Source organism: Callorhinchus milii, unplaced genomic scaffold (genome assembly GCF_018977255.1).
Source record: "Callorhinchus milii isolate IMCB2004 unplaced genomic scaffold, IMCB_Cmil_1.0 Scaffold6, whole genome shotgun sequence".
Classification (NCBI taxonomy): domain Eukaryota; kingdom Metazoa; phylum Chordata; class Chondrichthyes; order Chimaeriformes; family Callorhinchidae; genus Callorhinchus; species Callorhinchus milii.
The window spans coordinates 11,719,249-11,744,361 of NW_024704747.1; the positions used below are offsets into that span (position 1 = coordinate 11,719,249).

The 25,113-nt window shown below is 44.0% G+C and overlaps 1 protein-coding gene across 3 annotated transcripts in view; it reads right to left on the reverse strand.

The window, feature by feature from the left end:
* The window catches only part of vps8 (VPS8 subunit of CORVET complex), a 327,260-nt gene that overhangs the window by 184,565 nt on the left and 117,582 nt on the right, over window positions 1-25,113 (reverse strand). For all 3 annotated transcript variants that reach the window (XM_007907675.1, XM_042336096.1, XM_042336095.1), the window contains 7 exons: window positions 18,924-18,995; window positions 17,671-17,790; window positions 16,842-16,898; window positions 15,636-15,718; window positions 9,400-9,484; window positions 7,886-7,984; window positions 7,189-7,278 (listed from right to left, as the gene is read on the reverse strand). In XM_007907675.1, coding sequence (XP_007905866.1) covers window positions 7,189-7,278; window positions 7,886-7,984; window positions 9,400-9,484; window positions 15,636-15,718; window positions 16,842-16,898; window positions 17,671-17,790; window positions 18,924-18,995 — 606 coding nt within the window. The remainder of the gene's footprint in view (window positions 1-7,188; window positions 7,279-7,885; window positions 7,985-9,399; window positions 9,485-15,635; window positions 15,719-16,841; window positions 16,899-17,670; window positions 17,791-18,923; window positions 18,996-25,113) is intronic.

Here is a 25,113-nt window from a genome sequence, read left to right on the forward strand (position 1 = left end):
TCCCATATGCTACTTAGTGACTCCAGACTCTCCTCGAGCTTAGAAACCCTGAGCTCAAGCTTGAGCAGCCAGAGGCACTTCCTACATTTGTTTGTCCAAGGCACACAAAATATCCTGGAGTTCTCACATAGCACGCATTGTGCATTCAACTGGTCTCAGCTGCCCTGCCATATTTCCGGACACGTTTTATATTATTTTAATGTAACTATATTTCACTCACTTCATATAACCATTTCACCCACAAATTTACAGTCAATTCACTTCACAGTCTATTTTGTAAAGCACTTGGGACACCTCAAATGCAAGGATTATTATTATTATATACTTTATAATTATGCACCTCTTTCCCCTTCTGCACCAAATTCCCACTCTCACCAAATTTCTTAACAGAATTCTCACTCTGTTCCACCTCGTTCAGTTCCCTCCTCACTGTGCTGGGCTCTCTGCTCACATGGAATCTTGCAAGTCTTCCCCTTTATATAGTACTCGAACAAAAGCACCCAGTTTCGACTGGTCAGCAAATGTATTAATCCCCAACCACTGGCATATGATTAACTGCTAATTGACTTGTTTGCCTGCTTACATATAAGGTTGCCTCTATCTCAAGATAGATTTCCTAACTCTTCTGCTGAATGAACACGTTCTCTATTGTTCTCTGGTATCTCTCTTGCTGAAGAATTTCCCACACTCACCAAATTCCTTAACAGAATTCTCACTCTGTTCTACCTCACTCAGTTCCCTCCTCACAATGCTGGGGTCTCTGCCCAAGTCTGCTTTAATAGGCACATACGATAAGTTGAGAGCACTCAGGAGACCAGTTGGCTGTTCATATTGTTTGGGGCATATTTCACAGACTTTAAATGTTCTAGCCCATTTCCAAGTTTAAAAATTCCCCATATAGCTCACCAGATGGTCTCGGGAAAAAAAGATACTGGGAACAATGGAAGGACGCAGATTCAAATTGTGTGATGTGCTGTTAACAGATCAAAATTACAACCCTACCACCCAGCTATTCCCTTCAGGTATTCCCTTCAGTACCCTGAGGAATGTGAGAAGCCATTTCACAAGACTGGGATACGTTTCATGTCCTTTGCCCTATCCTCCCCATCATTCGCAGGCGAGCTGTGGTGCTTTTTTTTTGCAAGTGGGTATTTTAAGCTGGCAGCTCGATTTACTGTGCTTGTTTCTCAGTATTTCTGCTGCTTTTCCATTCTCTTAATTGGCAGAAGTTAACAAATGGTGTCGCCCAGGGATTGCATTGAGGCTTCAGTTTTCACTTTATGTATTAAACAACATGGATGCTGGTGTAGTGGGGAGATAATGTTTGACATCTGTTGCAGATGACATTAAGCCAGGGGGCTCAGTAAATTGTGGAGATTTATCAGGAAATTGCAAAGGAATATATACAGATTAGTGAGTGAGCAGAGCAGAACTAAGGCAAAAGGAGTTCATCATGTTAGGTAGCCTGGTTTGGATCTAAGAAACATAAATCGGAAAAAATTCTTAACACGGGAAAGGAGTGGTGGATGAGCTGAGGAATTTACGAACAGGTTCAAAGGTCACTAAAAGCAAGTTAAAGGGTCAATGAATTGGCCCTTATCTCAAGAGGGAGGTAATACAAAAGCAAGGAAGTGATGCTTCAGTAGAACAGAGCCACGGTCAAATCTCACGTGGAGTATCCTGCTCAGTTTTGGATGCTACACATCACAAAAGACTTGGAGCGTATATGGTGCAGTTTAACCAGAATGGTACCTGACTGGCTGACAAGACTAAATTTGGGTTATATTCCCTGAGATAAAAAGGTTGAAGGAGTGATCTGATTGAGTCGTTATGTTAAAAATGTTAAAAACATTAATTTGACAAGGTAGCTAGAAACTTTTTCTTCTGGCAGGGGAATCTAGGAAAAGCATAAATAATCTTAAAATTAGACATAAACAATTAGAGTGAAATCAGAAATCAATGGCCAACAATCCCCTGGTAAAACTGGTCATTCACTTGAAGGTTGTTTGTAGGACACTGCTAATCACCAACTCATTCGCCTACAAAGTACAGCCACTATAATTCCTATGAAGTTCTTGACAACATTTTGACACTTTGATAAGGCATTATATCAAATGCAAGGATAATTATTAATTTTATCCAGTCTGTGCTGTTGCTCATAGTCCACATGAGCCTCCATCCATCCATCCTAATCCTCCCCTATAGCTCTGTATATCCCTCTTTCACTCTCTCAAGTATGCATCATGTTACCCCCATGTCCCCTTCCATTCCAACCAGACCATCCACACCGCCTTCTCCCTCTGCCATGGCTCCTGCCACTCCCCACTCCTTACATTCCTTTGCCCCCATTTCTCCCTCCTTCTCAACCATGATCACCCACATGAAGTTCACCACCTGCTGCCTCGATCCCCTCCCCACCCAGCTGCTGGTCACTCAACTTGCTCTCCTCCCCCTGCTGGCCGACATGATTAACAGTCTCTCTCCGCAGGGTCTGTTCCTCTTCCCCTTAAAACCACTGTAATCACACCCTTCCTCAAAAACCCATCCTCGATCCCTCTAACCTCTCACACCACCATCCCATTTCCACCCTGCCTTCCGTGCTGAAGTCCTGGAATGCTTCGTTGCAGGTCAACTTTGGTCACACCTCAAACTCCTTCCTCAAGCCCTGCAGTCTGATTTTCACGCTGCCCACAGCACAGAGACAGCGCTTATCAAAGTCACAAACAACATCCTCTCCATCGAGAGGCTCCCTCTGCCTCCTCATCCTCCTGGATCTCTCTGACGCTTTCGACACAGTTGACCACCCCATCCTCCTCCACCGCCTCTCCTCCCTCATCCACCTTAGTGGAACCGCACTCTCATGGTTCAAGTCCTACTTAACCAACAGCCTCCACTTCATCTCAGCAAATGGTCTCTCCTCCCGCCCCCGTCCGGTCACCCAGGGCTCCATCCTTGGCCCTCTTCTTTTCCTCATCTATATGCTCCCTATTGGCAATGTCATCTGCAGACACGGGGTAAACTTCCTGTAGCTCAGTGGTTAGAGCGCTCGCTTTGCAAGTGAGAGACCCGAGTTCAATTCCAGGCAGGGCAAAACCTTGGGCAAGTTTCCTTACTCCACACACCTAATAATAATCCCTCCAAAAAAAACAAAATAATAAATTGGTAATTTTCAACCCATGACTTTGTGGGACACTGCTGTGCGCAATTGGCTGCCGTGTTCGCCCACAAATATGCAATCAATTCACTTTACAGTATATTCTGTGAAGCGCTTTGGGACGTCTAGAAGACGTGAAAGGCACTATATCAAATGCAAGGATTATTATTATTATTATGTATGCAGATGACACACAAATCTACTTTGTCTCCTCCAATATTGTCTCCAGGTACGCTGATGTTCATCAGCTTGTCTGGCAGACATCAGGGCCTGGATGAGTGCAAACTTCCTACAGCTGAATGTGGACAAGACAGAAGTCATCAATGTCTTCACTCCTGATGATCGGAACTCCTCAAACTCCCTGTGCTCTTCCTCAAACTCACTGAACCAGTGCACAATCTAGGTGTCCGGCTCGACCGCCAGCTGTCCTTCCTCCCCCACATCTGGTCCCTGACCAGGACTGCCTTCCTCCAACTCCGCCACATTGCCCGCCACCAACCGTGCCTTACCCGAAATGCAGCTGAAACCCCCAAGCATGTGTTTGTCACCTCCCGATTGGATTACTCAAACAAACTCCTCGCCGGTCTCCCGAACTCCACTATTCAAAAGATCCAGCTCATTCAGAACTCTGCTGCCTGCATACTGACCCGGACCAAACTCCGTACCCACATCTCACCAGTTCTGGCCAGGCTCCACTGGCTCCCCATCACCGAATGGATCGACTTGAAAATAGTCACACTCATGTTCAAATCCATTCACTCCCTGAAACTTTCCTACCTCTCCGTTCAACTGGCACCAGCCTCCTGTTTGTCCCTCACACAGAGGCCTGCACCCACCATTGGAGGTCGCACTTTTAGCCACTACGTCCAAAAACACTGGAACACTCTCCCTCAATCCCTCCGCCTTGCCCCCTCCCAACCCTTTTTCAAGTCCCGACTAAAAGCCTTCCTCTTCGTCCGTGCATACGGTCATGTCCCACCCCGGCTCAGAGTCGGGCTCTGCCACTATTAAGTGCTCTGAGACTCAATCAGTTGCAATAGCCTTTTTGTATTCACATAATGGAATCACTTCAGAATTTTAAACCAGTATCAAATGCAAGAATTATTATTATAAAATACCCTAACCTGTCCATCACTTTTCATCTATAGTAACATCCTACTAAATCTACATTGTCAGAATACTCTCATAGAATCATAGAATTGTACAGCACAGAAGGAGGCCATTCGGCCCATCGTGTCTGTGTCGGGCTCTTTGAAATGAGCTATCCAATTCAATCCTATTCCCCGCTTTCTCCCCATAGCCCTGCAAACTTGTCCCTCTAAATAATTATCTACTTCTCTCTTAAAAGTTGTTATCGAATCAGCTTCCATCACCCTTTCAGGCAATGCATTCCAGATCCGAACAACTCGTTGTGTGAAAACATTTCTCCTCACCTCCCCATCCTTCCTGAAGCATGGTGACCAGAACTACACATGGTATTCTAAATGTGGTTTAACAGAGGACACACATTTAACATTACTTCCTTGCTTTTATACTCAATTCTTTGGGATACACTATTTGCTTTCTGTATGGCTTTGTTCTCTTGTGTTACCACTAGGAGTCCTGTAGCTCAGTGGTTTGAGCACTTGCCATGCAAGCGAGGACCTGGGTTCGATTTCCGGGCAGGGTGAAACTTAAGGCAGTTTCCCTTACTCCACAAGCCTGATTACCTAGCACTTAGCAAGGTCCCAGTTGTTAGTCGATTGGCGGATCGCTTTTCCGGGGTTAATTGGCAGATCGCTTTTCCCTTTCCCCACGATGATCCACGCCAGCGGGCTAACTAAGAGGGGTAGAGCTGACCAACCCCCACCCCCACCGACCCGAGCTGCTTCCCCACAATGTTCTCACCTTTGTCATCTACCCTCCGTTAGTCCCACTCGATCCTCCTCTCCCACCGTCCTCCCCGACTCCCATCCCTTCTCAATCGTCTCACAGCCTCCCACGACTCTTTAAGGGATACTGCTGTGCGCAACTGTCTGCCACGTTTCACCCACAAAATATCAGTCAATTCACTTCACAGTGTATTCTGTGAAGCGCTTTGAAATGTGATAAGGCTCTATATCAAATGCATGGATTATTATTATGATTATTATTACTTTAATGAGTCCTGTGAATCCCCAGATCCTTTTGTTCCTCTACCCCTCTTAGTTTTCCTAATATCAAGGCTTCTTCGAGCCAGTCCGGAACTTTGGGTCTTGTTTGACACTCAACTGTCATTTCTAACCCACATCCGTGCCATGACCCACTCTGCCTTCCCCCACCTCTGCAACATTGCCCAGATCTGCCACTGTCTCACACGGCAGGCCGCCAAAACCCTCATACAAACCATTTATAGCATCCAAGCTTGACTACACAAACTCCCTGCTTGTTGGCCTCCCCAACTTCTCCCTCCATAGGTTGCAGATCATCCAGAACTCTGCAGCTCGCGTCCTCTCCCGCACTAGGCTCTGTGACCCTATCACCCCCATCCTCACCCAACTCCACTCGCTTCCCATCACACAGTAGATACAGTTCAAGATCCTGGCTCTCACCTTCAAAGCCTTCCACGGTCTTGCTCCCTACTTCTGCGACCTCCTAACCCCCTACCAACCTGTCCGGTCCCCCCACTTAGTGTGCTTCGGCTTGCTTCACTTCCCCTACCTCGCCCGCCCCACCATTGGTGGGCAGGTCTTCAGCCATTCTGCCCCCACCCTCTCGAACTCCCTCCACCTCGCCGCTCCCTTGCCTCCTTCAAGACCTATCTTAAGACCCTCCTCTTCGAACGTGCCTTCGGTCACCCTCCTTCCACCCCTGCCCTCCACCCTCCCCGACCTGTTGATTGTCGAGGGCCTGGGACGTCCTCCCAACGTGAAAGGCACTATAGAAATGTAATTTGGTTGTTTTTGTTGTTGTTCTTTATTCCTCCAACCGAAGTGAATCACTTCATAATTCTCTATACTGAACTTCATCTCCCACGTAGTCCCCCACTCTGCAAACCTGTTTATGACTTGTGGGGAGTGCTGCCTTGTCAGAATTGTCATTGGCAACATTTGGATGAGACTTCAAAAAGATGGTAAATGGTTCTGTTCTGAATCTTTCTTCTTATAATTTATATATATAATAATAATCCTTGCTTTTGATGTAGCGCTTTTCACGTCTTCTGGACGTCTCAAAGCGCTTCACAGAATATGCTGTAAAGTGAATTGACTGTATATTTGTGGGTGAAACAATGGTTTATGCCCTAAAATCAATCTGGTTGCTTTTTTCTGAAACCTTGCCAATTCATCAATATCCTTTTGAAGGTAGAGTGAGCTGAATACATTACATATGATTAGAATCATAAAATTACAAGATTTGCGTGGATGAAGACGGACTTTTGGCCCATCCCTCCAAAACACCGTCCACCCATTGCAGTGTTGAGCTGTTTTTTAAATGAGTTCCAGTATTCTGGCCTCAACCATCCTTTCTGGCAATGTGTTCGAGTCTTAAGTTGGTCTCTGTGTAAAATAACTTCCTGGTGTCTGTCCTGAAATTACCCTTTACAACTCTAAACCTGTGTCCTCTTGTTTAATGTCTTAGTGTATTGTAAAGTATTGATCTGGGTTTATTTGTTCAATCCCATTTGAAATATTATACACCTCCATAAGATCCCCTCTGAGTCATCTTCTCTCATGACTGAAGAGCCCTAGTTGTTGTTCACAGCTCATTCCACTAAACACAGGGGATAATCCTTGTTGCTCTCCTCTGGGCGCAGTGACTAGAACTGTCTGCAGTATTCAAGGTGGGGATTGAACAGAGCACTGGCCAGCCTGAGTATGACGTCTGGGGATCTAAACTCAACTGATTTAACAATATAGCCCAGCATCCTGTTTGCCTTCTTTATTGACATACTGAGCGACAAGTAAACTAATAAATAGGTCTCTTTCAGCTTCCCCCTTGGTAAGATAAATTAATCTGTTTTAGCTTGTAGTCAAGCCACTGAAATACAGAGCAGCCCATTGGTAACATGATTCTACCTCTAACTTCTCCAGGATGGACCCGAGCTCTGTAGTGAAATGGGTTGCAACCAGTTCTGCCGCTTTTGAAGGATTTATAGCCACCAGGTCCTGAAATTAGAAAGAAAAAATAATTTGCTTTTCAGAATCAAGATAATTCGCTTTATCCTAATATCTTCTGACTGAAGGTTCGACCACTAATAGTACAAAGTTAGGGCAATGAGAGGCAAAGTTTTAATTCAGTAGTCACTTAAGGAGCAAAGCATCAAACACTATTGCTGTTACCCTGATTCCCTACCAGTGCCCTATGCAAGGTTTGACTATTTTTTCCTTCTACTGTGTTGTACTTGCAGCATCATCCTTCAATATTTCACTCAGCTAGCCATTCCTTGTGTGTGAGCCTTGACATTGAGGCCATTAGATACTAAAATAACAGAAATTACCACACAGAAAAAGCTATCCGGCCCAGCAAAGCTCTGTGGATTATAAAAAGATGCCGATGGATGAATTCTTGGAAGTTTGGGGGCCTTTTAAAGCCACCTTACAAGATAACAAATGCAAGAATTATTATTATTATAACAACATAACCAAAATTCAATACGTTTGCACTTTGAAAATAGCAGCCTCGCTAAGCCTTAATAACTCTTATGCACCCTGCTATTTCCTGTGTTACACCAGCTCACCCAAGTTATTTTAACCACTGAAGGCTATTTCATACCTTGCTGTGTTCTATGGTTTTACTCCACACTGACGCTTTGTCCTCAGCACTGTACCCAGGTATGGATAACATATTGTGCACGTAATTGAAAATTTCCTCCTGAAAGAGAATAAGAGTCAGTAACATGCAGTAAAATACTAGGTTGGAAATGTCCACAATAGAAATAACAGTTATATGTCTCCATAATTTCCTGACAACCTGTAGTGCCTATCAGAGGAAATACAAAATACAAAACAAAATTACATTTGTAAAGCATCTTTCACATCGAGAGGATGTTCCAAGACGCTGAACAATCAGGGATCAGGGATTAGGACCCGAAGGGGGGGTTGGGGATCAGGGAGAGTGGAGAGCAGAGAGGATGGCCGAAGCTGCGGTCGAAGAGGAAGGTCTTGAGGTGATCCCCGAAGGAGGCAAGGGAGGGAGCGAGGTGAAGGGAATGTGGGATGGAGTTCCAGAGGGTTGGGGCAGAGAGGCTGAAGGCCCGACCACCAATGGTGGGGGGGGGGGCCAGGCTGGGCACCTGCTGAGAGGAGGGAGCGGACAGGTTGATAAGGGGTGAGCAGGTCGGAGAGGGAGGACAGGGCCGTGGAGGGCCTTCAAGGTGAAATGTCATACACTCACAATACAAATCCTCTTGGGTTTGTATTGCAAGTGTAAATAACAGACAAAAGTGATTACCAACTCTGCTGGTTGAAGTTTGCCATCGATCATAGTTGAAGATGCACCACTGGATCAATAAAGTACAAGCCCTTAAGACACATGATGGCATCTTATGGAGGAATCCTTGGCTTGTGTTGGGTTGGTGACTAGATTAGCTGTTTTTTTTAGTTTTTGCACAGAAGATGGTAAAACTGGCGGGGTGTTAATCCGATAGAAATTCATTTAAAAAGCAGCTTGATGCTGTGATTGAGAAACAGTAGGGCGGGTGTTCTGAAGGGATGAGATCCTATGGTGCCGAAAGGCCTTCTTCATCCAGACCGATCTTGTGTGTGAAGGCATTTATGATCTCATTCCCTTTTCTCTTTGACCGAGCCTTCAGCTCCCCTCTCGACTCTCTTCCCCCTCCTCGCTCCCTCCCTTCCCTCCCCTCACCCTGACCATTTCCCCCCTCCTCGCTCTCTCCCCTCCCCTGACCATTCCCCCCAATGCTCGGGTCATGACCCAACTGTGCAGCGCCTTGGGACGTCCTCCTGACGTGAAAGGCGCTTTATAAATGGAATCTTGTTGTTGTTAAAGCAAATGGGCACTGCACGGAATTACCTAGGCAACAAGTAGAGCGACAGGTGTGGTGGTATAAATGGCGATTTCATTCAAATCCATGTTTGGGGAATACAGCTGATCTTAAAGATCAGCATCTAGGCACTCTGTATGGGTACTAGGTACTTGTGTGGGTTCATTACACTGCAATCGGACTCTTCCTCGAGTATGCCTAGAATTCTTAAGAAAATGCAGCATTATTAAACACCAATTACTCCTTTACGTTTGAAGGACACAGCAATCCCTTTAATACGTACCTTCCTGACTGGGTCGTTCAAGTAGCAGAAAATAATCTTGTCGTACAGTTGCTGCTTTTCATACATAAACTCACACACTTGGTAACTGGAGGGGGAAAAGATTAAATTACAAAATAGCACCCAGTCACAGGACGAGTTAACGACTTTAGTTTGAACCATTCATGGCAAGAACAGAAAACAAAGACAGCCATCAGTGTCAAAATCGATTATTCTTTACGCCATTTGCAACATTGCACCTTCTGATGTTATGAAAAATGCGAGAACTCAAAAGCAATATCTAAATAGATGTATGCTTTGGTAAGCTGATTTAAAATCTGATGTTGAATAGGGGAAAGGAACCCTTGATATTTTAACTCAAAGGAAGTCATTCGGTCTATTGTGTCTGTGCCATAATTTTGTTAAAAAAGTTGCTCTTTCTAACTTCCCTCATAAACTCCAATCTTTCAAATCCTTTTGTTAACTCTCCACACTACACACCATCAATGGATGAAATTTACTTTGCCTCCTCCAGTATTGACTCCAGATCCGCCAATGTTCTATCAGATTGTCTGGCAGATATCAGGGCCTGGATGAGTGCAAACTTCCTGCAGCTGAATGTGGACCAGACAGAAGCCATACTCCTTGGCTCCTGTCAACATCTTCACTCCTGTGGATCTGAACTCCTCAATCTCCTTGGGCTCTTCGTCAGACTCACCGAACCAGTACACAATCTAGGCATCTGGTTCAAACCCCAGCTTTCCTTCCTTCCCCACATCCAGTCCCTGACCAGGACCGCATTCCTCCACCTCCACATTGCCCGCCTCTGACCATACCTTACTCGAAATGCAGCTGAAACTCTTGTGAATGCATTTGTCACCTCCCGCTTGGATTACTTGACGATCTCCCCAGCTTCACTATTCAAAAATCCCATTTGAATGCATCCCATTAACACAGGGAAATCCCAGAGATAGACTGTTGGAATGGAATGCAAATTCAGTCCCTGGAGGGATGCATCCTGCTTACCTAATTCTGGAAAATATTAGGCGATGAGTAAATTCAGCTCCATACCCACTAATGGTGCTACTGATGAGTAACCCGATCTGGGTGATTAACACCAGACTATAAGGCTGCCAGCCACTGCGTGAAATGTAAATAGACCCAATTTTTCTGGGTTCAGCTGATTATTTTGGGAACTCATTTCTGCGATGGTCTCTAGCTCTTTATTGCAACTACGGCCTAGACGGTGGGATGCCAATGCGCTGGCAATACTCCCATCACCCACCAAGCATGACCTTCTAACCTCTCTTTCCAATCCTTCCCTGTGGGGAAGTATTTTCCCCCAGCAGTGCTATGGAAATGGAAATTCAGCAGGTAGAATTTCCACCCACAATATGCAACTATTTTGAGACCTGGCTATTCAACCTCTCTTGTGGAGTCCTGTAGCTCAGTGGTTAGAGCACTCGCTTTGCAAGCGAGAGACCTGAGTTCAATTCCAGGCAGAGGGCGAAACCTTAGGCAAGTTTCCTTACTCCACACACCTAATAATAATCCATCCAAAACCAAAAACAATAATAAATTGGTCATTTTCAATCTACGACTGTTTGTGGGACATTGCTGTGCACAATTGGCTGCCGCGTTCGCCCACAAATATACAGTCAATTCACTTTACAGTGTGTTCTGTGAAGCGCTTTGGGACATCCTCCCGACGTGAAAAGCGCTATATCAAATGCAAGGATTATTATTATTATTATTATTGCTCAGCAATCAAGTACAGGGTGTCCACTTAGTCCTCTTACCCTGTTACAAAACAGTGATATGAGACTTTGGAGGAGCTGAAACAAACCATAAGAGATGCATTTCACCTCATCACTCCATCCTGTTACAGAAGATGTTGCACCGAACTTGGTGGCAGAACATTGTCTGCCATGGAAATGATGGCGCTCACACTGATCCTCTGGACATCTACAGTTAAATACTTGTTCTGAATACAATTAAGTACAGTAGAATCTGCTTTAGGTGAACGCCGATTACCCTGATATTTTGTAGCCAAACAGGTAAATATATTTTACTGAATTCTGTGAGAGTGCAGGATTCTAACTTTTAACTCCTAGATTAAAATACTTAGTGAACATTGCTTCTAGTGAAATAACATTATTACATATTTTTTTATGGCGTTGGTGGCCTTCTCTGCTGGGCAGGAATGGTATTTCAGTTAACCTCGGACACTTCTTAAGACAGACAAAATGGCCGTCCCCAATGTGTCCACCTTCACAGGTTTCAACTGTACTTCTAAATACAATTATCATTCTTCCACCCATTTCACTTGTTGAACAGTGCACTGTCTACAGAGAGAGGAAAAGATAACAGGACTTTGTGGACATCCTGTACATTAGTTTGAGGCTGCTGAGTGTAAACTGTCCCTCTGACTTGGAAGATGAGTCTCTCGCTGGGATTGGGAAACTGCTCCTTTTAATAAAAAATGCAAATGATTTAATAGGAAACAAACATCCTTGCACTGTTTTTCTGAGCACCTGGGAACTTACTGAATCAAGGAAATAGTCACATTCATACATGCCGACTACCCATTCACTGGATAGTTTAAAGCAGGAAGATCTATCATTTCTCCTCTTGGCATATTCATAGAATTATAGAATCTTACAGCACAGAAGGAGGCCATTTGGCCCATCATGTCCGTGTTGGATCTTTGGAAGAGCTACCCAATCAGTCCCATTCCACCAATTTTTCTCCATATCCTTAGACAGTTTCTCCCCTTCAAGTACCCATTGAATTCCCTTTTGAACGTTGTTAATGAATCTGTTTCCATCACCCTTTCAAGCAGTACATTCCAGACCATAAGAATTCTCTGAGTAAAAAAAAATTCTCCTCATCTCCCCTCTGGTTCTTTTGCCAATGATAATAATAATAATAATAATCCTTGCATTTGATATCGCGCTTTTCACGTCGGGAGGACGTCCCAAAGCTCTTCACAGAACACACTGTAAAGTGAATTGACTGTATATTTGTGGGCAAACGCGGCAGCCAATTGCGCACAGCAATGTCCCACAAACAGTCGTAGATTGAAAATGACCAATTTATTATTGTTTTTGGTTTTGGAGGGATTATTATTAGGTGTGTGGAGTAAGGAAACTTGCCTAAGGTTTTGCTCTGCCTGGAATTGAACCCAGGTCTCTCGCTTGCAAAGCGAGTGCTCTAACCACTGAGCTACAGGACTCCACAATGATGTCCCTTGGTTACCAATCCACCTGCCATTGGAAAGTTTCTTCCTCTCTACTCTATCAAAGCCTCTTATAATTTTGAACACTGCTATTAAACCTCCCCTTAACCTTCTCTACTCTAAGGAGAACAATCCTTTCAAAGCGCTTCATAGGATTTACTGTAAAGTGCAGCGACTGGGAATTTTATAGGTGAACACGGCCAATATGCACGCAGCAATAACCCACAAATAGCCATCAAGTGAGTGACCAGTTTTATTTGAGGATTGTTAGCCAGGACAGGGAGAAAGTCTAGATTATAGAAAAAGATGGCTAAGCAAAATGCCAAAATATCACTGGATAATGTGTTTTTTTGAGTACATAAAAAACAGACCTCTTGCTATCATGAAAATACCCCCTTGTCAATACGTCCGGGTTGTAGGGTCCTTGCTAACATCACTTCCTGTGAGCTGTGCACATGGGTTGAGAGCAGGAAGCTGGCAACTGCTCGTGTGTGTTTCCAGACTTTGCTGGGACACCAGTAGACACCAGAAGGCATTGGTGCCCGCATACTGTGTGCAGCAAACTAGCCAGTCAGCACCAGAAGCTGAAAAATCATTCAAAACTCTGCCGCCCGCATTCTCACCCGCACAAAACTCCGCTCCCCGATCCCCCCAGTCCTTGCCAGACTGCACTGGCTCCCTATCCCAGAGAGGATCGATTTCAAGATCCTCACCCTTGTATTCAAGTCCCTGCACTCCTCTGCACCCCCCGACCTCTCTGATCTCCTCTCTCCTCAAAACAGTACCCGTTGCCTTCATTCCTCTGGGTCTGGCCTCCTCCTTGTCCCCCGAGTCCTCCGCTCCACCCTCGGCAGCCGTGCCTTCAGCCACTATGCCCCGAGGCTCTGGAACTGCCTTCCTCATTCCCTTTGCCTCGCCCCCTTTCTTCCCATTTTCAGGTCTCTGCTGAATACCTTTCTTTTCGACGGCGCCTTTGGTCACCTTCCCACCCCTCCCCCCCGGCTCGGCCCCGGGATCCGTTACTGTGAAGCGCTCTGAGACGCCGTCCGGCATGGAGGGCGTTATATAAATCCAAGTTTATGTTGTTGTTGAAAAAGTACCATATGTCTGCTTCAGTGTTATAAACATACTTGATCTTTACCAACTAACATTACAACAGCATCTAACCGCTTTGTTTTTATTAGTTTATTGGTAAGTAATGAGAGTAGTCAGGAGCCAGACTGAAAAATATCTTTTCTATTCCAGTACTGCTCATAAAAGGTATCATCAGTCTGTGAGAGGCATCTCCCTGGGATAGCTATTTATTGTACTTCTTACAACACCCTAATCTACAATAAGTTGAGTTTTACAGAGGACAATGAGTCACGGCAAGGTGCATTGTGAAACAAAGCAAACCAGAAATAAGAATGTTTGAATAATTCTGAGACTGCACCTTCCTGGAGTAGCAGCACGTCTTGAAAAGGCTCGTGGAAGGCTGCTCTCGACTCGATTATTTCACATACAAATCAGTGTTCTGATTTTCAAAAGGTAAATTCTCAAACCCATTCCTTGTGAAATTACCAATTGCACACTGAATAAATCTCCATATCTTTCCTCTGAAAGAATTCTCTGGTGCAGATGTAAGTTTTATTTAAACTGATCTTGGCTGCCCCAATAATAATAATCCTTGCATTTGATATAGCGCTCCATCGCGTCTTCAAGACGTCTCAAACCGCTTCACAGAATATACTATAAATTGAACAAAACACAAAATACTGCAGATGCTGGAATCTAAAACAAAAAGAGAGCTGGGAAACCTCAGCAGGTCATGCAGCATCTATGGCGAAAGGAAAGTGAGTCAACGTTTCGGGTCCACGACCCTTCAACAGAACAGCTCTCTCTGTATACTATAAATTGAATTGATTGTATATTTTGATGGGCGAAACGCGGCAGCCAATTGCGCACACAGTGTCCTACATAGTCGTGGATTGAAGTGACCAATTTATCATTAATGCCCGAGGATAGTGGGCCAATGGCCGAGAAGTAAAAGCTCAAGCTTGTATAAGATCATATAACTGAATAATAATAATCCTTGCATTTAATATAGCTCCTTATCACGTTGTCAAGACGTATCAATACACTTAGCACTGTAAAGTGCAGTGACTGTGTATTTTGAACCTCACTTTGTGCTTGAGCAATTGGGTCTAATCCTCAGTTCCTGTTTGGAGGGGTGGGGGTAAGAATAGCAAATTAAATTTTCACGTCGGAAGGACATCCCAATGCTCTGGACAGAAGGGTTTGCATCCATGCTGGGGATTGGAATCAAGGTGTTGGCAGGGTAGCCAAAGGCACGGTCAAAACGAAAAGTCTTGAGATGGGCCTTGAAGAAGGCAAGAGAGAGGGTGAAGGAGTTCTAGAGGGTGGAGGCAGAAAAGCAGAAAGCCTGATAATGGGGCAGGACAGGGGCATGAAGCAGGCCAGTGGTGTTAAACGGAGAGGCAGCACAGATTGATATGGTGTCAATAGACACAGGAGAGGACACAAGCTACATTGTTCTGAATAATCTGTGAAGGGAAGAGTTGGGAAGTCTGTGAGTTCGTGTAGTTGAGCCTATTAACACCATACAAACCTATCCACTCCTTCCACTTGGTGGGAACTGGCTGCTCCAGTGACAGTGAAACTGGCTGCTTCAGCTTTCCATCACTGGCGGTCGGGCTTTCAGCTTTTCTGCCCCCATTCTTTGGAACTCTATCCCCAAATCCCTCCGCTTTAACTCCTTTCCTCCTTCAAGACATTCCTCTTTGACAGTGTGTTCAGCTACCCTCCAAACTTCGACCCCCTTACCATTCACCACTCTTGATTCTAACCCCCATCTTGATGCAAATCTTTGAATGTCCAGGGCCTTGGGACGTCCTTCCGACATGAAAGGCACTATACACAAGTAATTTTCTTGTTGCAAACATTTACTTTAGATGCTCACACATAAACAACAGCCAATTGGGGAGAAAAGATGATCGAATATATACATTTTTTAAAGACTTACAATGCAGCTTTCTCAGCCATAGTGACCAGCCTGTTCTCATCAAATTGCACAACACCACCAGCCTGAAGCAGCTCCAGAAGGACCTACAATTAGAGCGAATGTAAGGCTCTTTTAGTGAAATAAATAAGTGCACCACACAAGCCAGGTCTTCATATCAACAATGCAGTCTTTCATTTGGCTGCTGTCTCAGCGCTGTGTATTTACCACATACATATCATGCAATCCATTCACTCGTGGAATGAGAGCTCTCCTTTACAATAGATATTTGATTTTCTGCAGTTTATGCCAGCATATAAAAATCGCAGTGCCCTCAATGCTTGGAACGATTTTGCTATATTTGTTGTGAGAGTATGAGACCCAGGGACTTTACAGTTTAAGCCTTAAAATGAGATTTCATAGAATCATAGAATTATACAGCACAGAAGGAGGCCATTCGGCCCATCATTTCAGTGCCGGCTCTTTGAAAAGAGCTATCCAAATCAATCCCACTCCCCCGCTCTCTCCCCATACACCTGCAAACTTCTCCCCAAATAATTGTCTATCCTAGTCACTATGGCTGAGAAAGCTGCATTAATATTTCCATATCATTATAATGCATAAAAGCCTGAGTTCTTGACATCTGGCCCCACAATGAGCTTGGAGTGCACTTTGAAGGAATATGTATTAACTGCAGTTCAAACATTCAATCTTATTTTAAATATACGTAAATAATGAGGGATGAATTATTTATGTTCATCCCAGTTCTTCAGAAGGATCCAAGCTGGAACTTAACATAGTTTTAAATTAAGAAATCTAACTGAAGGACCAATGCGATAACCAGCACTCAGATTGGAAAGCAAGGTGATCAAATAAGCTGTGGTTAAGCAATAACAAGCTCGGGTTTAAAAAAATCGTAAGAAAGAACTTGTTTTTTTATAGCACCTCATCACATTGAAATATCACAAATCTCTTTTGTAATAGTTACTGTTAGTATAGTGTCTTTGTAGAGTCTGTTTTTAAGCCTGGAAGTCAAACAAATTGGTTGTTCAGTTCAGAATTGGCTTGTATGAATGGTGAGAGGGACCAAATTCTGTTAGTTAGCATATAAGGACTTTTAACTAAAATCTCTATAAAGTATTCCAAAGATAACTTTCAATTCAGAACTCAGAATTTGTAAATGTTTAGTTTTGATAATAAGTCAGGCCAGACCCTTGATGCTAGCCTTACCTGTTGCCTTTCAGCATGTCGAGACTCATCATCAGGGCTACACAAAAATTCAAGTACCTAAAAAGAGAGGCATAAAAGAGAGAAAAAAAAGGAATTTGTGAAAGCAGTTAGCACCATTTTACTCCTATCCCCAGATAAACAGGACAGCCTAAAGGTTTGGAATCAGGTCCATGATCAGTTAAATCCTGTAGCGTATTGGTTAGAGCACTCGCTTCGCAAGCGAGAGGACCGGGGTTCGATTACTGGGCAAGGCAAAACCTTAGGCAAGTTTCCTTACTTCACATGCCTGTGTTTACCTAGCTTTAAGTTAGGAATCTGGTTGTTAGTCGATTGGCAGATTGCTATCCGGGGATATTAATACCTTAAAAAAAACAAATAGTTGGATCACTCAATCACAGTTGTTTGTGTACAATTGGCTGCCGTGTTTCGCCCGCAAAATATACAGTCAATTCACTTTGGAGTATATTCTGTGAAGCACTTTTGAGATATCTCAACGATGTGATAAGGTGCTATATCAAAGGCAAGGATTATTATTGTTGGGTTGGGATGTGTTGGCCTCTGCTGATGCCTTTGTTCCCAATGCCATCAATCTACAACACATTAGTAGAAATCAGGAACGGACTGCACATCAGTTATAGATGTGAACCTGGCACCTTCAGCACTGCAGCACAATGCTACCAGAGGTTCTCATTGTCCACCTCTATGGATGAAAATATAAATCAGGCAGACGAATGCTACCCTGCGCATTGAGAAGTCAGATTGGAAAGGACTTCACAGGAGCCTGACCTTCCATTCTGGTAGATTTCATTCCTTCTCAGAGGTTCCTCACCTGGTCAAAAAGCTTCCGGTTGACAAAAAGTGTATTGTCGGGCTTTGCCAGCTGCCGGGCCAGGAAGGTGAAGAGACACCCAACCTGCGACGGAGTGAAGTCTGAATTCTCCACCATCACCTGAAGGAAGGTATCATAAACAAATTGCTAAGAGGAAAAGTGAAAGCAACCCGGTCCTCCGATAGCTCAGCGAGTAATCAGCAGTGTCACGTCATCTCACCCAAGGCAGTGATGACAACTTGCAATGTTGAAATATTAGCCAGAAATCCAAGGGAACATGTAGATGTTGGTGAGGGCATAAGCTGGTTCAGTTTCAATCCCCCTCCACGATCATTTGACAGATAATAATCAGAAGTGGGACCCTGGCTGATTTCCCTTCTCTAACGCAATGAATTCGCAACTCACGGCAACCTCGATCACGGTCACACCAGCTAACTTAGTGTAATACCTCAAATTCAATCTTAATGTCAGTGCTGTTTGAGAAATGTGGAATAATGGACTTCTAAATTATAACTAAATTTAAGAATTGTCCACAATTCTACAGGATCTAAAATTTTAAGACAAAATGTTCGAAGAAAATTGCTAAAACTGGATGAAATTTCAGGCATCAGAATTCTAACTCATCCTTATAGTTCATATACTAAGCAGTGACGTCACCAACTGTGCCATTGGGAGTATTAGTATTCAGTCAAGTTCAGGCATTGGATAGAGATTCTTGACATCTTACTTTTTCTGCAGAGACCTGAAATTTCACCTAGTCTGATAATTGCCACCATTATTTTTCCTCTTATGGAGGTCATGCCAATGTTCTATTGTTGCCAGGTTTAGTTTTGTCGCCTTTCTTGAATATGAGAACAACGTTTGCTGCTTCTAGTCTGTTAGAAGCTCCCCCGTCCTAATTGACTCCCACATAATCAGTGGGAATAATCAGCCTATCAGTGCTGCTCAGATCTGCTTCGACTTTCTCCAGACACTGGGCTACAGTTCATCTATCCCAAGGGATTTGCTGGTTTTTAGCCCCTTGAGCCTAACCAGAATCTCAGTCTCATTTATATTAAAGTGTTGTTTGTTGTTTGGGTGGGGGGAGCATTTTTAGCATCCTCCCTGGTAAAAACCTCCAGTAAACAGTCATTTAATATGTTTGCTAACTCATGTTCATTCTCTTTTTCAACCCAATTTTGAGTTGCTATACTTTTGTGCCAGAGCTTTACTAAGTGTGAGAGTCCCTCTGAAGCTTGCAGTGATAAATGTACCTTCAGCAGGATGTCCACAATCCTCTGTTGATGCTCCACTGCTTGCTTGTCACTCTGAAAGTTTTCAAAGGTCTGTTTAAATAAGACACAGAACATATCCATGGTATTTCACTTGACATCAACAGGTGGTGGGTGCAACAGAAACTGAACAGCTTCTTCAGGGTGGGCAAGAGGGGAAGAAGAGGCTTTCAGGCTTCCTATTTGATCCTGATTTTTCGTATTTATCCCCTTACCAAAGCTTTTCCTCTTCTAGGTGGAGTGCAAGATGTGCATACCTCTACAACTGTCGTCAATCTGCTCCACAATCAGTGACAAGGACAATCTAAGTATTCAACCCTCATAAAATCACAAAGCTAACAACAACTTGCATTTAGACAGTTTCCTTCACTGGGAATTTTCTTCTCAGTAGTGGGTTTGGTCACCAAGTTCGGAGGAAGGAGAGACGTGACCATAAATGCGGTCTAAAAGGTAGGTTTATCAGGTGGGATTTGAAGATAGATGGAGAGGGAGGTGAGACAGAGGGATTGACACAGGGTGTTCCAGAGATAGGGAAGTACTGATTGATGGCACGGCTACCGATCTTGGAGATGGGGAACGCACAACAGGCACTGAGCAAAAGGGTGGGCAGAGTAGAGAGGTACAAGCAGATCAGAGAGGTAGGGAGGTGCTGGGGAGAAGGGATTTGTATGCGATGGTGTGGACCATGAAGTTGTTCCGTTTGGAGACGGGGAGTCAATGGAGAGGATTATAGTAACAGGCGTGCTAAATTTGGTGCAGATGAGGATACGGGCGGCAGAGTTTGGGATTAGCTGGACCTTGTGAATGGTGGAACTGGGGATAATAGTGCACAGTGCAGAGAGCCTTTAGAGAAAATTTAGCACAATTTCTCCCCCTTACTTTTGTATGTTTTCCCCTGTTCCTCATTCTCCTGACAGCATCAACAGGACAGGAGAATGGCCTACTGTCACCAGTCACCACGACAAACACCTGGGAGATGCCATATCCCCTCCCTACTCTTCAAGTCTCACTTCAGGTCTCACATCTACTTTTGAACACAAAGTTCAAATAAGCAATCCAAAAAGACAGTAAGACAATAGCTAGTTACAAGAAGATTCGTATTCTGCATATTAAAAAATAGTTAATGCTCAAATCATATAAATATTTGTGGTGACCACTAGCAGGGTGGTCAACACTTTTGGCTGCCATGAGTTACATTCCCTATTTGAGAAAGGTCCGCAGGCCACATCCAGCGTGGGCCATATCCATCCCGAGACCATTTCCAACATTCCAACGGCAAGCGACGTCCTTAGCAACCACTGCAGATAGTGGCCTGCGCTTAGGAGAGTGATTGGGGGGGAGGGGGAAGCGAGAGTGGTGGGGGAGAGAGGGGGGAAGAGAGAGAGACGGGGAGAAAGTTGGGGAGGAGAAAGTTGGGGGGGAGAAAGGTGGGGGGGAGAGAGAAAGGGGGAGAGAAAGGGGGAGAGAAAGGGTGGGGGAGAAAGGGGGGGAGAAAGTTGGGGGAGAGAAAGGGGGGGGCGAGAAGGCACTCTCCCTCCCACTCCTTGGCCCCCCTCTCCCTCCCCCCCACTCCTCTCTCCCCCTCCCTCCCCCCACTCCTCTCCCCCCCTACCACCCCCCACCGCCCCTCCCACCCCCACACTGACCTATAGTATAATCTGCAATTGTTTGAACAAGATAATTATTCTGCTGTGATGAAGTAACCCAGATCTGATTCCCAATCTCCAGTTTGTTAATAGTTTTCCCAATAGATTATGCCACGTATTCCATGAGCTGGGCCAATAGAAATGCGCGGTTGCAATTCTTCCGCGGAATCCGCTAAAAACTTTCTAGAAAATGTAGTTTCTGGCCCTGGGTTTCTTGCACTGTTTATCTGACGCAGCACATGCGCAATGTGGCACAAGTGGGAAATGGACTTCGCTCCACTCGGAGGCCCTGCTGTTGTGATTGTTTCTCTCTCTCCTCTCTTTGTGCTTGTGAATATATCTGTGTGTCTTTCTCTCTCGCTGTGTGTTCGTGAGTGTCTTTATGTGAGTGTGTCTCACTCCTCTGTATGTTTCTCTCTGAGTGTGTGTTTGTCAGTATCTGTGTGATTGTGTCTTTGTGTCTCTCTCTCTTCTGTATGTATATGTTTGTGAGTGTGTCTGCGTGTATCTCCTCTATGTGTGTAGGGAAAAAAAGGGCTAAGACCCTACAGGGATAGTATCAGAAACTAGGGAAAAAGCTAAAAAGTAGGACCCCAAAGGTGGTGATCTCTGGATTACTCCCAGTGCCGCATGCAAGTGAATCAAACCAGCAGGATCAAACACATAAATACATGGCTGGAGAAATCGTGCAGAAAGGAGGGCTTCAGGTTCCTGGATCACTGGCACCAGTTCTGGGGCAGATGGGACCGGTACAAGGTGGATGGGTTACACCTGAGCAGGGCTGGGACCAATGTCCTTGCAGGGAGGTTAACTAGTGCTATGGGGAAAGGTTTAAATTCATTTTGAGGGGGGAAGGGAATCAGGATGTAGCATTAGAGAGGAAAAACAAGTTATGTAGAGGGCTGGGAGAGACGAATAGCAATGTAATAAGAAGTAATCCAGAAAAAGGAGGGATTAGACAAGAGAGAAAAATGCATAACAGACTTAGTCGGTCTTAGAGTGCATATGAGTAAATACATGGAGTGTGACAAATAAGATTGGTGAACTGTGGCTCAAGTTGCCACATGGGGTTATGATGTAGTGGCAATAACAGAGACCTGGCTCAAACAAGGGCAGGAATGGGAGCTGAATATTCCTGATTACAATGTATTCAGGAGGGATAGGGAAAGAAAAAAAGAAAAAATTGAAGTCCCCCATTATCACTACTCTATTGGTTTTGCATCTTTCTCAAATCTGCTTGCAGATTTGCTCGTCTATCTCCTTCCCACTGTTTGGTGATCTATAGTATACACAGAGTAACAGCTTCTTTTCTGCTCCTTAACACTAACCAAATAGATTCTGTTTTTGAACCCTCTAACACATTGTCCCTTTCCAGGGCCGTAATCGTGTAAAATAACAGTGTAAAGGGCAAGGAGGGGAAGGATTCCTGAAATGTGTGCAAGATAATTTTCTGGAGCAGTACGTTTCCAGTCCAACAAGGAAGGAAGCAGTGCTGGATCTAGTTCTGGGGAATGAAGTGGGGCAAGTGGAGCAGGTTTCAGCAGGAGATCATCTGGACAACAGTGATCACAACATCATTAGGTTTAGAGTACTTATGAAAAGGGACAAGGAACAATTAAAGGTGAAGATACTCAACTGAAAGAGGGCTAATTTCAGTGAGTCAGAAAGGGACCATTTCCAGCATCTGCCTTCAACGTGATCACTCATATTGCAACAGAGCTGCGCCGGCAGACCAACAATTCTATCTAAAACGCAAGTTTATAGGAATCAAAACATTTTTTAAAGGGAAGGTGAGAAAACATTTTTTCACCCTAGTGAGTGGTTGCAATGTGAAAATTTCCAGCCACAAGAATATTACCATCCTGCAAGCCAAAGTCCTAAAGGCTAGAGTGGTCCTAGTTGGACAAGCAGCATGACAATGGCAAGGTATGCGGTTTTAGCTGCTTAAACTCCAGAAGTATACTCAATGCATGTGCACACGGGCGAACCCAAGCCTGTCCTCTTGCCAACCTGTGCATTATCCTCTCCAGGGGGAGAGAGCACATTCCATTCCAGATGCAGGAATTTGATGTGATGTATAGGATATGTGCAATTCTGGTTTGAATACTCAGTGATGGGTTTCCTCATGTGTCAGGCTGACCCAAATTAAAGTAAAAATGTTGAAAATACAAACCTCCTGGTCAGTGGTTGTCCAGCTTTTGATATAGTGCCTTATCACATAGAAACAGGAGTGGGCCATTCAATCCCTTGAGTCTGTTCTATAAGGTCATGGCTGAAATGTACCTCAAGTCCAATTACCCACCCTTGTCCCGTACCCTGACCTAACAAATATCTGTCCACCTCAGTCTTAAAAATGTAAATGGAGCCAGCATCCATAGCCTTTTGGAGAGAAGAGTTCCAGATTTCCACTACCATTAGGGTGAAAAACTGGCTCCTAATTTCACTCCTAAATTGCCTAGCTCTAGTTTTATGATTATGCCCCCCTTGTTCTGGATTCCCCTACCAGAGGCAATTTCCTCTCCTTTGTATTCCCGCGCCTTTGAGATAAAGATATCGCTTTTAGCATTTTTGATAACTTTTTGTAACTGCGAGCTTGTTTTTAGTGATTGGGTACATGGACACCCAAATCCCTTTGCTCCTCCACAGTTCTCACCATTTAGAAAATATTCCGTTTTGCCATTTTTGGGTCCATAGTGGATGAACTCACACTTCTGTACATTGAATGCCTCAGTTTTGCCCACTCACTTAATCTGTCTAAATTCCTTTGTAACTTTCTGCTCCCATCTACACAATTTACTGTGCCTCCTAACTTTGTGTCATCTGCAAATTTGGAGCTGTATTCCTTCATTCCAGTCTGGTGAAAAGCTGAGGCCCCAGTGCAGAACGCTAGGGAATACCACGTGTCACGTCCTGCCAATCAGAGAACGTTCCTTTTATCCCTACTCTCTGTTTCCTCTTTCCCAACCAATTACTAAGCCATGCTGCAAGGTTTCATCCGATTCTACGCGTTTTGTTTATGCTAAGAACCTCTTGTGTGGAACCTTATCAAGTGTCTTCTGGAATTCCATGTAGACGACATGCATAGACACTGTCTTATCCACAATTGTTAGTGACCTCCAAAAATTCAGTTAGATCCATCAGACATGACCTACCCTTCACAAATCTTTGATTAGCTCATACTTGTCCAATTGCTCAGTCACTCTGTCCCTGATGAGATTCCAGTAACCTCCCCACAAATGAAGTTAGAAGCTAACAGGTCTGTAAGATGGTTTCCTGGTTTCTCTCTCCCTCCCTGCTTAAATAATGGAGTGACATTTGCAATTCTCCAATCCAAGCCACAATTTCCAAATATGTAGAGCTATGGAAAATTATGACTCACACACCTGCAATTTCTTCCACTACTACCCTGGGGTGGAAATTATCAGGTCCTTTACCACTCTCTTTTTCTTAATATATTTATAAACATGTTTACCATTGTCCTTGATATCCCTTGCACATTTTTTCTCACATTCCCTTTTTGCACCTCTTATTACTTTCTTTGTTTCTCTTTGTTGCTTGTTATAGCTCTCCCATTCTGCTGGATTTTCACTTTTTCTTGCAAGAGTGTTAGCCTTTTATTTTAGTTTGATGCTGACTCTTATCTCATTTGTCAACCATGGTTCCTGACCTACACAAGCGAAGCTTTTGTGTTTTAGGGGTATGTACCCAATTCTTCTTTGAATACTTCCCACTGTATGTCTGTGGATTCATCCTTTAACAATTCAGCCCAGTTTACTCCAGTTAATTAATTTCTCATCCCTTCGAAGTTTGCCTTATTTAAAATCTTAGTTTGCGACTCTTTCTTCTCCCTCTCAAACTGTATATCAAATTCAATCATATTATGGACACAATTTGCAAGATGTTCCCTTACCGTCAGATTGTTAACTAATTCTGGTTCATTGCCCATCACCAAATTTCATATGGGATGTTCTCTTGTATGTAAAACATATTGTTCTAGAACACCATCCTGAATACATTCTAGAAATGTGTTGCCTTGCCTGCTTGAGCTATTCTGCTTCTCCAAGTCTATGTAAAAATTAAAATCTCCCATTGCAACCACATTGCTTTTGCTACATGCTTTCCTGATCTCTGTATTTATACATTCTCCCACTACATCACTACTATCTGGAGGTCTGTAGACAACTCCCACCAGTCTTGCCTCCTTTGCTGTTCCTTAATTCTACCCAGTGTTCTGCCTGATCACCCTCACTGAAATCCTTTGTTTCTATTGCTGTAATTGTGTCTTTTATCAATATTGCTACTCCTCCTTCCCCAATTTCTCTGTCTTTTCTAAATATCTTATAGACTGGAATATTTAGCTCCCAGTCATCATGCCCAGTTTGTAGCAAGGTCTCTGTAATGGCTATTACATTCATAAGGTTTAAGCTGAATTTGTGCTTCTAACTCACTTGTTTTATTTCTTATGCCAAGTGCATTTGTGTACTCAGGTAGCTGTCCTCACCCTGCCCATATGGTGTTTTTCTCAC